The 14,586-nt window shown below is 39.5% G+C and overlaps 1 protein-coding gene across 1 annotated transcript; it reads right to left on the bottom strand.

Moving 5' to 3' along the window:
* Positions 1–348: 348 nt before the first annotated feature.
* On the bottom strand, positions 349–13,638 carry LOC110948671 (AFG3-like protein 1). Its single transcript, XM_022190315.2, has 17 exons — positions 13,435–13,638; positions 9,107–9,197; positions 8,924–8,983; positions 8,717–8,829; positions 7,727–7,876; positions 7,549–7,623; positions 7,151–7,275; positions 6,773–7,046; positions 6,442–6,579; positions 6,119–6,272; positions 5,923–6,030; positions 4,537–4,662; positions 4,272–4,382; positions 3,776–3,891; positions 2,958–3,158; positions 2,560–2,754; positions 349–2,260 (listed from the first exon to the last, which is right to left on the bottom strand). Exons 1-17 carry the CDS (start codon positions 13,546–13,548, stop codon positions 2,033–2,035), a joined length of 2,379 nt encoding a protein of 792 aa, XP_022046007.2. The 5' UTR covers positions 13,549–13,638; the 3' UTR covers positions 349–2,032.
* Between the last annotated feature and the right edge of the window lie 948 nt (positions 13,639–14,586).

Here is a 14,586-nt window from a genome sequence, read left to right as displayed (position 1 = left end):
ACAGAAGATAATTGGTTTCAGCAACTCTTCAACTTTTTTTTTCTAATGCAATAATGTCTTCCCTTACAAAGATTAGAAATTTATTTGAATTTAAGCATTGATTACAGCAATATTTTTGCTTTGTGTAATACAATTGCTTGGCTCTAAAGAATTTGGATGATTTAGCGTCTAAATTATTAAAATCATTAGTGCAAACTAATATTGAAAACTTCACAGAATCTTGGAGATGTGGCACAAGACTGACGTGGTTAAAACCGTGAAATAAAAGTAACTATGATATCCTTACATTTATAAAAATTTAATTGTTCCTTCAGAGTCTGACACAAAAATGAAAATAACATAAGTCAGTGGAGTATAAAAATTGTTTATTGCTGTTGTGAGCCACAACAGCCTCACATTTCGTGTCTCATTTGTCTTCATATCTCAATAAAATCAATGGACGTACAAAAAGAAATGCTCATAAATCAAAAACAGTACATTGTCAGGCAGGCACAAAGTCACAATATATACCAATACACAACCAGCATGCTGACCGTTTATTCATTTTTGTCATCATCTAGATGTCATGCTGGTTGGGGCCCTTTAAGTGTTATTGTAGTAAAAATTTTAAAAAGTAAACATTTAAAAAGAATCCACACTGCTTATAATGCAAAGCATCAATTCAAGTTCTGCTTTGTAGGGAAGCTATTTACTCAGAGTATTTTAGACACCATTTACATTTAGATAAGTGTGTGCCAACCCCTTTGAGGAGCGCTACTCAAACACATGAAATGGCAATGCGACATGAAAAGTCAAGATTTCTTGGCTCAACAAACATAACCAACAATTGATTGCAAAAAAGATTTCCAGAAAAATGCAATTTCTTGTCGTGTTAAATGATAAACAAGAGTTTCAAGGTATTGAGAGGGAGAAAGCCACACAAATGCTTTGTCACACAAGTCCTTACCCATTTCTGTTAAGTATTTTAAAAGGACAATGATCAATGACCTGCCCAGAAGATATTTTAAGACCGTGAGGTGTGTGAGTGAAGTTTAAATCCATTTTAGACCAAACGCTGCAGCAGTGTTTGATATTTTTTTAAGCTTGTATTTGATTCATGTTTGTCGTTCCCAGTGTTAAAGTAACTGCTAAGCTTTGATAGTTTTGATATCTACAGTACATAAACATTGACTCTTGTCATTATGAAACACTGAGAAAAGAGAAAACAGCCACAAGTACATGTGATCCAACATGTAACGGCTCTCAGTTGTGAACAGACCAAAATTAAAAAGAACTGTCTTTAATAATGAATAAATGACCACCAGTTTAGTGAGACTGAGCGTTGCAGGAAGACTGAAATAGGATTAAAATGTGCTACATTTTTTACAGTGGTGTAAAGAAACCGTGACCGTACACTGAAAGTAATATGACAGTTTAAATGTCTGGCAAAGAATAGAAAAGAAAAAAAAAAACAGGTTTCCCCACAAATGAAAAACACATACTACACACTTGGCCACCAACATAGTGGACTTATGGCTACCACTGGAAACACACTCACAAAATGTGTAATACAAAAGTGATGCTGAGTAAAGTTGGATAAATATAAGCCTCAGAATAAGACTGAACTTGTGTTGATGCTCCTGACACAGGCACTGCATTGTGGCTAATACACAAATATTCTTGAAATCTTTTTTTTTTTTTTTTCAGTTTGCTACCTGTGCAGACCTTGAATACTGATCATGTGCAGCAGCTTTGCTGGTCTTTGCACTCTAAGATTGCATCAGTGTTGGAAGGAAAAGCTGTACAAGGCACCTCCAGCAAAAGATAGAAACTGCAATTTCATGTAAAAACTACGATAAAAAAACAAGGTGCACATTACATTGTCTCGGCCATGAAAGACCTGTGCAACACATCACCATCCTTTGTGTTGAGGCTGCCAGTGAGCTGCACCACTATCAGACCCCAAACAGGCTGCAGTCTGGACCAGATGGTGCGGCACTTCAGAAAAAAAAATGACTGCAATGGAATATTTACCTGAAGGGCACACGTCCCCTTACAGGTAAAAAGCTGATTTGTTCTGTCGACCCTGCGGATGTTTTTCATCTCCTTTGTTCTCGTTCCAGTTCTTTAACCCTTCTGGAAGTGAGGTATCCTCTTCAAACTCACCCAAGCCTTCAGTTAATTCCTCGTATGAAGACTTTTCTTGAAAGGGACGTGGTCCTAGCAGCTCCACCATGTCAGCCCTGTCCAGAATCTCTTTTTCGAGAAGATGTTTTGCCACCTGGAATGCATGACCAACAATATTAAACAAGCATTATAATCAGTAAATTATGGCAGTCAGATATTATGCATTTGGTATTTTTGATGAAGTCTTCAAGATTTTCTTCAATTACTCAAAATACAAAGCAGGATATGTAGCAGTAGTATTAAAACTTACAACAATATGGTTGTAGTAGTTGTATTAAAATAAATAAATCCATAAATAAGTAATTTTTAAATATTCGTAAGAGCAAATGATGCGGTGAGCTACTTTGCTTTAACCCTCTGAAACATTCCCTACAAAGTGAAAATCGTTCCCACCTTCTCCACCATTTCTTTCTTGTCAGTAACGAGCTGAAGTGTTCGTTTGAAAGCAGAGTCGATGAGCACGCGGACCTCCTGGTCTATAAGCTGGGCCGTAGATTCACTGTAGGGCTTCTCAGTTACAACACTGCCCTGCTGAGGGAGGTCAAAAGAAACCTGACCCACAGCCTTATTCATTCCAAACTGTACAACCTGAAACATGAAGAGAAATGACTGCTGTAAGAGGGAAGTAACGTTTACAGTCAATAGTAAACTTAAGTCTTTATCCTCAATTTGTTAAGTTATTCTTTTCACTTCACGCCTACCGACGGTGATGTGTCTTATTTTCTGAGCAAAATCTGGTTTGGTTACAGCAAAGTTCTTCGTATAAACCTGTTCTGAAGCGTGGTGATTACCTGGGCATAAGCAGACTGAGTGACTTTCCTGAGGTCATCATGTGCTCCAGTGGTGATTCGGCGAAAGAAAACCTGCTCGGCCACTCGACCCCCCAGCATCATGCACATCCTGTCAAACAGCTGGTCGCGGGTGAACAGGTACTGTTCCTTCGGTAGATGCTGTGCATAGCCTAAACCTTTTCCTCTAGGAACAATGGACACCTAACAGAATACATTATAATCACAATCATTATTAGGGAACCTACTAAATTGATGATAAAAAGCAAAGACAAAGATTAATTCTTTTGCAGAATCTGCACCATAGACTGTATATATAGTGGACGTAGCATCTGGCTCCAAAACTGAAGCCCACCCGGAAGTGTCAAAAACTTGCAATATCACTCCATCCGCTAGGGTTGGCTCCAAAAAGCTTTTGCTCCATAAACCCCAATTCATCACCGGAAAAAATAAAATTTGATAGACTGATTTTCTACTGCTCAGGATTTTTTTTCCCATTAGTTTTCATGGTCAAAATGAGAGATCAGGTGGCCGATCTTAAAATAAATCGTTAAAGTTGGCGGAGCCAGGGGGCGTGGCTATACTTGACAGACAGCAACAGAAGCCTCTGCGGTAAAATGTGGGCGGGATAAGAGTCTTCAGCCAATCCTGCCCTTAGTTGCTCTCCGGTTCAGGCTGTTTGACGCTTTTTACGTCACTGGCTCCAAAAAATCCAAAACGGCCACTAGGAAGTAGCAAAATCCGGGCTTCATTTTCTCAGCATTGAAACCAACGGGTGACGTCACGGTTAGTTCACGCCTGATCTGCACTGATAGTGATACCTTAAGTAGTGGGTCTGCATGTTCAAGGAACCAGCCAGTCACAGCATGCCCAGCCTCATGATACGCCACGGTGGTCTTCTCTGGAAGCTGCAGCACCTGAGTCTTTTTCTCCAAACCTGAGAGTAAATCAGATTTCTTATCAAACTACCCTGTGTATGTTCTGTACAGTAGATGGAGCTCAGAGAAAGTATCTTTGAATTGGTGCACGAGAGACTTCATCGCTGAGCAATTCATGAAATCCCACTGTCAGTAGTGTGGCCTCCCAGTATGGTCTCACTGAGCTTGAAATAATTACAATAACATGCTGACAGAAAAGCTGAAATTACAATAATAATGGCAGATTAATCAATAACTGAGATCAAAGCTACATAATAAAGGACTGTATATTAAAATCGAGAGCACTGATTTTATAATTACCTTGCCTGCTTACTGAACTGACTGAACACAACTGATGTCAGATTACTTAGAAGTGCATAAATGTGCTTGTTAAACTCACCTCCAATAACCCTTTCAACTGCTTGCTCAAAGTGCTTCGTGTTGATATGGTGGTTGAGGTGCCGTGCGGCTATCAGGGCTGCCTCATTACACACACTCGCAATGTCAGCCCCTGACACGCACAAAGGGAGATTACAGGGAAATTAGACTCTGATGTAAGAAGAAAAGCATCAGCAAAATTTGCATAAATCAAAACCATATATTCTTTTTAGACTCACTGGTGCACATTCCGTATGTGAATCTAAACATACATCTGCTGGTCTTACCAGTAAAACCTGGGGTTAGTGCAGCTAACTTCCTGGCCAAAGCATCGGCATCAATACTGGAGTCCAACTTCAGAGGTCTCAAATGCACTTTAAAGATGGACGCCCTGCCTTTTAAATCTGGTGGCCCTAAAGAAAAGAAGAAACAAGAACATTGTCATTTTTATATCGCGTGCTTCTGAGGCATCAAGCATGCAGCCAAGGTTTTTAAAATATCCTTTCATTATCTCTGACCTACATTACAATGTTACAGACCTTACAGAAGATCATTTAGCTCGTCATTCTGCTGTTTTCTTCTACATGCCTTGTTTTCAGGAATACATGCCACACTGTTTACTTTCAAAAAGCCACCAAAAACTGTTTACAGCCAATTCACATCGAGATAAACAAATGTTGTCTGTGCACTTTTGATTACTCCAAGTCAAACCGCAGAGATGCGAAGCAAAGGTTAAACTTGTGAAACGAGAAGCACAACCTATTATTCATGAAAACGAACTCTACTTGTTTTCCTTTTTTTCATTGTCAAAACACTATGATGTAATGCGTTACATAACTAATTACTGATCAAATTAGTTGCCGCTGTTTCAAGCAGCTTCATCTGACTGTCAACTGTTTACCTGGAACTGCAGCCAGACGAAAGAACAGAGAAGCAGAGAAACTAAATGTGTCCCATCCCTCATGTTGGCCTCCAGTTATCTAATCCTTCTTTTATAGAAAACCAGCTCGGTCATTTTGACCCTGTTTTCTTTGTCAGAGAGAAAACCGCCCAGTGCACCCACCCTGCAGTGCTGACGACAAGCAAATTAGATCTTAGCAGGCAAAAACAGGTCTGCCATTATAATCAAAGATAAAAGCACACAGTATGCAATGTATGCTTTTGATGACATAACAGGTGAACAGCCTGGAAAAAACAGACAATAATTTAATCGACTTGTTTTTACAGAAACCACACAGTTAGTGCAAGATATGAGTCCAAACAAGGTTAAGCTCAGCACCTCCTTTAAAGCTGGCAAATAAAGTAACAAAGTTAAGTCTTGGTCTGTGTGCTTATTAGAGCTAGTGAATTGCATTTGTCGCATAGTGTCTGGTGTGTAGTCGTAAACAACGGAGGTAAAAAATTAATGCATCAACAAAACACAAAAAAACTCAAGGGAAGTCCCAAGGAGCAAAATGAATGGAATGCTGAAAACAAACTCAACAACTCAACAAGAGCTCTGTAATGTTAAATTTCTCCTTTGTGAGATTAATAAAGTCTATCTTATCTTATCTTAACCTCGAATATCATAACTGATGACATATGCAAAGCAGTTACATATTGAAGCTAAAAAAATTAGAAGGGACACGTGCAATACAAAAGAGGTAGACAACAAACAAATGCTTATAGTTTACCCAGGTATATGTGTCGATCAAAGCGTCCAGGCCTCATCAGAGCTGGATCCAGAATATCAGCTCGATTTGTGCCAGCTAAAACGATGATGTTAGTGCTACTGCTGAATCCTGTAAACACATACAAAGAACTTTGTGAAATGTTGCACCCCGAATAGGAAAATGTCTGAGCACCGTCAAAGATGACCTAACTCCCCACCGTCCATTTCCACAAGCAGCTGGTTGAGGGTGTTTTCCTGCTCGCTCTGACCGCCAACGTTCACATTGCCTCTCTTCCTCCCAATTGCATCGATCTCATCAATAAAAAGGATGCAAGGGGCAACTTTCTGAGCTGTGGCAAACATATCCCTTATCTAATATAGGACAAAAAAGAGGATTCACATGAATAATCTGAACACAATTACAAATCAGAATTTATTAATTCCCTACAGTATTAAAAGCAGACTGACTTCTATGTTTGTATCTATAGTATGCAGCAATCAAGAATCCAAAGAATAATTACGTTTATAGCTCAGTACTGACCCTCGCTGGACCAACACCAACAAACATCTCCTGGAACTCAGAGCCGTTGACTGTGATGAAGGGGACGTTGGCTTCTCCTGCAGTGGCCTTCGCTAATAAGGTTTTCCCAGTGCCAGGTGGACCCGATAACACTGCACCCTGAAAAAAAAAGTTCCCTAAATAAAGTAGCATTTGTAATCTTTGCATTCCGTCTTCAGGAGGTATTCATTACAGTGTGTGAGATTAGATTATTACCGTACAGGACCGCTAAATGACCATTAAATGTCGGTGAGGGGCTATAAATAGGGTTGTTCAATAGCAATGATTCTTCCATTACTCAAATATGACACACCTTTGGGATCTTGGCTCCCAGGCTGTGGTACTGAAGCGGGTTCTTCAGGAAGTTGACAAACTCTAAGATCTCCACTTTGGCCTCCTCGCAGCCTGCAACATCTTTGAAACGCACGCTGATGTTGTCTTTAACTATCTTGGCTTTGGATTTACTCATGCTGAAGGGGTTTCCTCTTCCCCTACTACCACGGCCTCCTGCCATTGGTCCCTGCCGTGAGGCGAAAATTAAAAAGCCAACCAGTAGTAGCGTTGGGAGAACACTGTAAATGAGTGTCCTGTGGATATTACAAAGAAACAATGTTAGAACAGGATCCACATTGGCAAATCCGATATGAATAAAAGTCAAGCTGCTTTGGTATCTGTAGTCATATATTCTCACCCGTCGCTTTCGCTGCTGTAGAGAACAGGGATTTTGTGCGTGGGATCCCAACCAATTTCCTGCTGAGCAATGTCCAGGTTATGCTCAAATGAGTCCACACTGCCAATGTTGAACCACAAGTAGTTCTGAAACATAAAGAAAACAGAAAATGTATAACATGTTGTATATGCTTATGTACAATATTCAGTTATTTGAGTGACTCCCCAACTTGCAAGTGAAACTACAGCGCCTTTTAGACTTTAGTCTAAAGTCTTTAGTCTTTAAGTGCTGAAGCTTTTGGTATTTAAGGTATGTCTATCTTTTTAATTAATTGTTAAACAGAAACAATTAAAGCACATGTAAAAAGAAACATGCAATTTTTAAACAGAAAGTAAAAACAGTATTTTTATATGACTAACCGCTTCTGATGTGTTTACTCCGTGTGCAGGAAATACTTTGACGTACTGCTTGTTGACAACCTCCAGGTGACTCACCTGTGTAAAGAGCACGAGAGCTAATCGGTTCAAGGGCTGCAAACAGAAACACAGATTCACATATTACTAAGACACCACAACTACAACAATGTCCGCCTCTTACCAAGCCTCTGCTTAAGTAGTGATGCACAAAGTCCTTCCAGGAGATCTGGACCCCCTTTTCTCTGAAGTTAAAGTAGAGAACAGCTGAGGCCATGCCTGCTGCACAGACTCCAATATTCCAAACTGCATTTTTGTCCAGGGGAAAATCCTCCTGTTAGATAAAGATATTTTGTAAGAGAGAGAACTGATTATAGGATTGATTTCTACTGAAAAACAAGGCACACAGTGGAGTGTGATGATTCCATCAATCTGTGTTCTAAATATTAATTTGGATATCTAAAAATCTGACATTGTCATTTTTTTTGGCCTTTGTTCGGCTTTTTATTGATAGGCATAGTGAAGGACAGACAGGAAATTGGGGGAGAAGACATGCAGCAAAGGGCCATGAGTGGGAATCGAACCCGGGCCGCTGCGTTGGGACCAGCCCCTGTACATTGGTCACCCACTTAACCCCTTAAGCTATACAGGCACCCTGACATTGTCATTATTAGCATATATTCTTCACAAACATTTTTGATGAAAAGATTAGTAAGATGTGACAAAAATATGTAATAAGAGACATTTCACAGTGGAAAGACATGTAACCATATGACCTAGACCATTTTGTAAATTGATTGATTGATTAATTGATTGATTTTATTTTATTAAAGTGTCATGCACATTTGTGGCCAGCCCACATGGGCTTACAAGACACTAACAAAAAATACATAAAAATACATAGTGTGGCTGCAGACCACAACTTATAAATAAGAATCATTACATTTACATTTTGTAAAAGTAATATCATAGACGTTAGAATAATATAGATGTGAATATTAATTTATAAAAGGATGCTCACAAAAGGATATATATAATAGAGAATGCAAATTTAACTTGCACTGAGTAAATCATTGTTCTCTTATACATTTAAAGACCCCGGACACCAGTATTTTAGTAAGATTCACTTTAAAATGAGTTGTATTACCACCTGAACCTGAGCCATGATTCACACCTGAAAGCGTGTCCACCAGTGTGATTCCTCCTTTTTCCCTCCTCGTTCCTCCCCATCATCACTTGTGTTCCCCTCTTCCCTTCCAAGAGACTCTTGCTTTTTGGCATTCTCATCTACATATCAAAACGAAACAATCATCCAGTGGAGCAGAGCTGACAACACAGGGATTTGCACACGTTGCTCTTAATTTTGACACATTTTTCTTACCTTCCAGTGATTTGTTGACGCCAGTGCTTTCTTCACTCTTTGGGAAAAACTTTTCGAAACCTAAACCATTTAAACACAGAGATCAGATGTATTATGTGCCTTACACTGCCCTGAAGGATTAAGGTCACTGTGTGCCCTCATTTAACTTTGTCTTACAGTGTAACAGCATTAGAGGTATGCTACCTTTTGGTGGTTTGTTTGAGCTGAGTAACCGAGTCAGTGGAAAACTGTGATGACGGAATCCTCCACATCTCCTTTGGATGAGTGCCATCCTCTGGAATACAGACAATGAATATATTAGAGGTCAAGGCAGGGCCATCAAAAGACCAAAGAAGCATGTTACATCTAATCCAAATAATAAAAATGTAAATACATGGATTTGAGTTTTCATGCTGACATGAAAAATCTGCTCTGCTGCATGTTTTTCCAAACAGAGCCGTTAACAGGATCACTGAAATCTTATTAAAACCTGAGCACACTCTACTGTGTCCTAATTTTATAAAGTAATTGAAACACTGTATTCAAGACACTCAGCAGTTGCTAGAAAGGTCACATGGCATTTACTTGCATATCTTTCCTCAGTGCATATGAATGGATGATTCAATTATTCTTATTCTCTAGTCAAAAAGTAATTTGGATTTGACCAAAATGACTCCTACCAGGCAAGTGGTGAAATCAATATCTAATGGTCATTTGTGCACTGAAACATTTTCTTTTGCTGCTGCTTCTGGCTCTGTATTTTTTCGTATCATTTGGCTCATCTGCATTTACATCCACACCAGTGTAAATGTGATCATTCTAATAAGCTAAATGTGTCTGTTGATGCATCAGTCTGCTGGCTCCACTGATCAGTATGCTTGGCCAAAGCACAAAATAATGAACGAGTTAAATAAAAGGAGAACTCGATCTGTGCAACATGTTTATTTTTATGTGCCTTTGTTGGTTATCTACTGTTGCTCAAAGTACACATACCCTACCTAACCCTACAATGGCAGGGTTCCAGGCATTTCACATCCTCCTACATACAAGCTGGACATTGTGTCAGCTTCTTTCTTCTTTCAGACCAGGTTGGTGAACTGATCAGGATCATGGTCTTAAGCTTAAGTCTTTCTTTATCAAGCATACCTCACTATGGGGATATACAGAGTCTCTTGTTAACTGCATAAGAAACATTCAATTTTAGTGTCTTGCAGCAGTGGTCTTTGAGGTCCAGCTTGGAGCTAAACATATATCCTAGAGTGAAATGCCCTTGAAGAAGGATCAAAAAGCTGCTATGCCTCCAGTGGAGTGGGCACATAGACTGGATGGGGTGAGCCCTATCTGTATGGGCCACAGCAACAGTCTCCAACAGCCAGAGGAAAAGTTTTGCTTAGATATAGCTGCACATCTTTGTGGCTAAGTCCATGAGACAGACAACTGATCTAACTTCCTAAAGTTCCCATATTGTTCCCCTTTTCAACAAACTAATCAGAGTCTCACGTGTCCCCATAGTGCGTCTTTCAATTTTTCAGCTAAAAATACCGCAAAAAATGGCTCATTTCATCTGTATAACCGTATAACTTCTGGTTTCACTCTGAAAACCAATGAGCCGCTGCTGTTCCCATCCGTCTTCCTGTAGAACATGCCGTCTGTGTTTGAGCTGAATGACAACTGGTTAGTGAGATGTTTCATAGCACACGGGTCGAATTCTTATTCACTTCGTTAGCTGGGAGGCTATGAAGATGTAGATGTGCTTTAGGAATGGCAGAAATAACCCTGTTCTTACCTTAACAGCTTATATTTTACATTTTGAAATTCATACCAACCATAAAAGGCAATACAAATGGATGTTCACCATGTGGGACCTTGAAAGCACTTGGTCCTACCTATATAAATGCATAAAGCACTAACAGAGCATTAAAAATGAAGCCGCTGATCCTCGTGTGAGGAGCTGCACAGCACTGGGTTCGTAGGAACAAAGGCTGGGTTTGGATAAGTTCCCAACATCAAACTGAGCACATTCCAGACGGACTGAGAGTGCATGGAGGTCACTAACCTGCTTGACTGAGGCCAACGTGAGGTTCTATTTTGAATGAATGCACCTTAAGATCTAAGGGTTCAAATAAATGCCACCATAATAATAATGGATTAGATTTATATAGCGCTTTTCTAGGCACTCAAAGCACTTCACAATGGATCCATTATTCATTCACTCACACATTGTCACTCTGGTGGTGGTAAGGTACATTTGTAGCCACAGCTGCCCTGGGGCAGACTGACGGATCTGCGCCTACCCTCCGACCACCACCAACATTCACACACCAGTGGCGGGTAAAGTGTCTTGCCCAAGGACACAACAGCACATGACGAGAGCGGGAATCGAACCGCTGACCCTTCGATCATTGCTCTACCACCTGAGCCACACCCGCCCATCAATAGTTACATAGCATAAACATCTGGGCTGCACAATTTGAGGTCTGATTGGAGTGACATTTGTATCTCTGGTGATAAAATGACTTCATTATTATTTTAGCATAATACTGCTATTACTCTGTGTATTCTTATGACACATAAGTATCTACTTGAAGGCCTACTGTCTAAGCAACAAACCTGACCTTATTAACTGAAGGCCTACCAGCAGCTGATGATGTTCACTGCAGTCTGTTGTTTTGATTCAATTATTTCAAAATGTCGGTACTGATACATTTATATCATTACTGTGTTACTCATTTTTATTTTTTAGTTCAATCTGAGCAACATCTATATAAAAAAGAAAGCTTCAGTAAATTGTAAATTCTCGTCTCTTCTGCAGCAGCTAGTCTACTCCTACTGGCTGCAAGCACTGTAAAAAAAAAAAGTTTTCTAAAACATTTTACCAAATGTCTCAGACAATATACTCTTATTTTACAGATTTCCCCCATTTGCTGAACTAAGGATAATAAATAGCAAAATCACAGAGAAAGGCTTTTCTTTCTTACATGTTAACCGTTAAAAAAAGCACATGGCCAAAACTGTAAATGTCCACATCAAAAATCTGTATTTTTAGAGGTAGTAGTACAGTTTTACTGCATTTAAATCACATAAAGAGGCAATTATTTTCCAGATATATGCTGTAATTTGAATGGAAAAAAATATATTAAGAACAATATATCGTAGAATAAACAGTATTTTTTTTAAAATTTACTTTCCCTGTTTGGTTAAATTACAGATATTAAATTTAAAAAAATCAGCAAGGGTATTTTTCAACAGTTTTTTTTTACAGTATTCTACACTTTTTAACACATTGTTTTTCCAGCACTTTTGCTGCCAGGCTTCCAGATTTTTAAATATTATTAAATATATTGTTTAATTTAAAATGTTTTAGTATTCTACTGTTTTTAAATACATTCTTTGGTACCATTGCTGTCAGATTTCCACACTTTGTTTGTTTTTGGTTATTGCTGTCTTTATTTGTAAAACTGTTAGATGTTAAATATTAATGCATTGTTTTTAACATGTCCTTCTGGCAACTTTTCTGTTAGACCTCCACATCTTTTTTCCAATTTTTTTTAAAAAATATTTTTACAGTGAAGGTAGTTTACCGTAAGTTATTTGTATTGTTTGTAGGTGATCCTCCAAGATCAGCATCCCTCAAAAAGATTCCTGGAAATAAATTGGGTATATCCTAATTTTAATTTGCTTTTTCAGATCACATTGAGCTATCCTACACAGGTTTCAGTGGTTTGTTACATCAAGTACAGTCTCCGTCCTACAGGTCGACAGGATCCCTCCCATAGAAAGCAGCCAATTGTGCGTTGCGTTAAGAAACTGGAGCTTCTGGAGGGCGTCTACGTGAAATACTGAGCAAATGTTATGAAGAGCATGATGTGGAACACAATGTTCACTTATATTAAACCTCCTCATCTGGTAGAAATCCTGCAGAGGTCGCCTATGCATAGCATGCATGCTGAGTTTCTTTGATGCACTGACTTTATCAGAAACGCCAAAAGCCACTGAAGCAAGACTAAATAAGATATGAACCAATGAACCCAACCAAGAAAATCTCATTTGTACGGCAATTAATAATAATAAAAAAATAACCGCACTGTTAAATGAATGCAATACTTTGATATATGCAATTCCACGCACGGATCTGCTGAAGCCGTTTTAATTCATAAATGCAGCTGAATGAATGAAGCATGTGCTCCTGCTGCTGTCCACTACATAACACAGACACACCCCCTCCAGAAAGAACATTGTGAAACAGAGGAAACCAGTCCATAAACCGTATTATCAGACGAACATAGCGCACCGTGAGAGAGTAAACAACGGAGGAAAGATACATAAACACTGCTGCAGTTTATTTGTTCGGAGGTTTTTTGGCTGCGCTGAGGAAAACTGCGGTTCCCACGACACAACTTTAACACACTTTCACAGCTCAAACTTCTTCAAAACATCGTTAACCAACGCTGGGGAAAGAAAGTTTACATTTATTTATTTTGAGAAAAATCACCAACAAGTTTGACATAATTACAAAAACAGCGTCACCGTACCGACTTTGGAGCCCCGCAGCTGAGAAAAGCAGCAGAAATCGTGGATAAGTCTCGACTCCACGTCCGGACCGTCCGGTTCCGAAAGGGTCCAACACTCACAGAGAGGAGACCCATCCTATCCGCCGCTGAGAGGACGCTTCACCACCGGAGGGTCCAGTCCGTCTGAACCATGAGCGCACACAGAATCACAAAGCACCCAGAGCCTTACATCAGCGTAGTCTCGCGAGATTTGTTACAAAAACAGCATTTCTGTGCATAGACTGCATGTATGCTGCATAACAGTCTGGCTGTGTGAGACCATAGACTGTAAAATAAAGATTACACACACACACACACACACACACACACACACATATATATATATACACCCTGTGTATACACAAGGTGTCCCAAAAAAATGTATACACACTTTAAATAATTGTAAACTAAATGTTTATTGTAATTTGTTTAATTTTCAACATGTAAAAGAATTTAAAAACATCATTCTATTGTTTCGTCACTGCCTGTTCTCAAACTGATGTCCGTTCTGGTCCAGACACTGCTGACAACGCGAAGCGATGGAATAGCACACATCATGAAACAATTCCCTTGGTATTTGCCTGCATTCAAGTTCAGTGGTTGCTCTCAATTCAGTGACTGTTGCAGGTCTCATTGTGTAGACTTTGTGGTTATCAGCTGCTAAAAGGTGTATACAGTTTACATTATATACTGACAGTCAATAGAAACTTTGAGGTAGAAATGTACACAGAATTCTACTTGTAGGGGGGTTGTAATTATTCATAGTGGATTTACTGATGATCTAGTGCCCTGGTAGTTGAGATAATGATGAGCTGTCATTTTGTCATGATTCATTGCACATGGGTTGGTCACTTTGAAAAGGGGAACCAAATACACACCAAGCAATACTCAGTGAGTATCTGCACAATTTGAGAATGGGTTTTGAAGGCCTACATAAAGGCCCAAAAAAGGCCACCATTGTTAGTCCAGTGAACAGCATCATGCCGCGTCTATCACATGAACAACGTCTCCGGGCACTGGGTATGGTGGAGGCCGGTTTGAGCTCCAGTGATGTCGCCAGGTGTATGGGCTGTTCCCAACCCACAATCAGAAGCCTGGTCCAAAGCATGCGCCGACGGATTGCTGCCTGCATCG

The sequence above is a fragment of the Acanthochromis polyacanthus genome, chromosome 2, assembly GCF_021347895.1.
Source record: "Acanthochromis polyacanthus isolate Apoly-LR-REF ecotype Palm Island chromosome 2, KAUST_Apoly_ChrSc, whole genome shotgun sequence".
NCBI classification, from domain to species: Eukaryota; Metazoa; Chordata; class Actinopteri; family Pomacentridae; genus Acanthochromis; species Acanthochromis polyacanthus.
The sequence above is the reverse complement of the archived record's forward strand: the minus strand, read 5'-3'. Positions and strand labels throughout refer to the sequence as shown.

Coding starts and splice junctions, on each gene's coding strand:
- LOC110948671 (XM_022190315.2), bottom strand. CDS start 13,548: ATGGGTCTCCTCTCTGTGAGTGTTGGACCCTTTCGGAACCGGACGGTC. Junction 6,580..6,772: donor TGGGAGCCAAGATCCCAAAG/GTGTGTCATATT, acceptor TTTTTTTTTCAG/GGTGCAGTGTTATCGGGTCC. Junction 2,755..2,957: donor CTCAGTCTGCTTATGCCCAG/GTAATCACCACG, acceptor TTCATGTTTCAG/GTTGTACAGTTTGGAATGAA.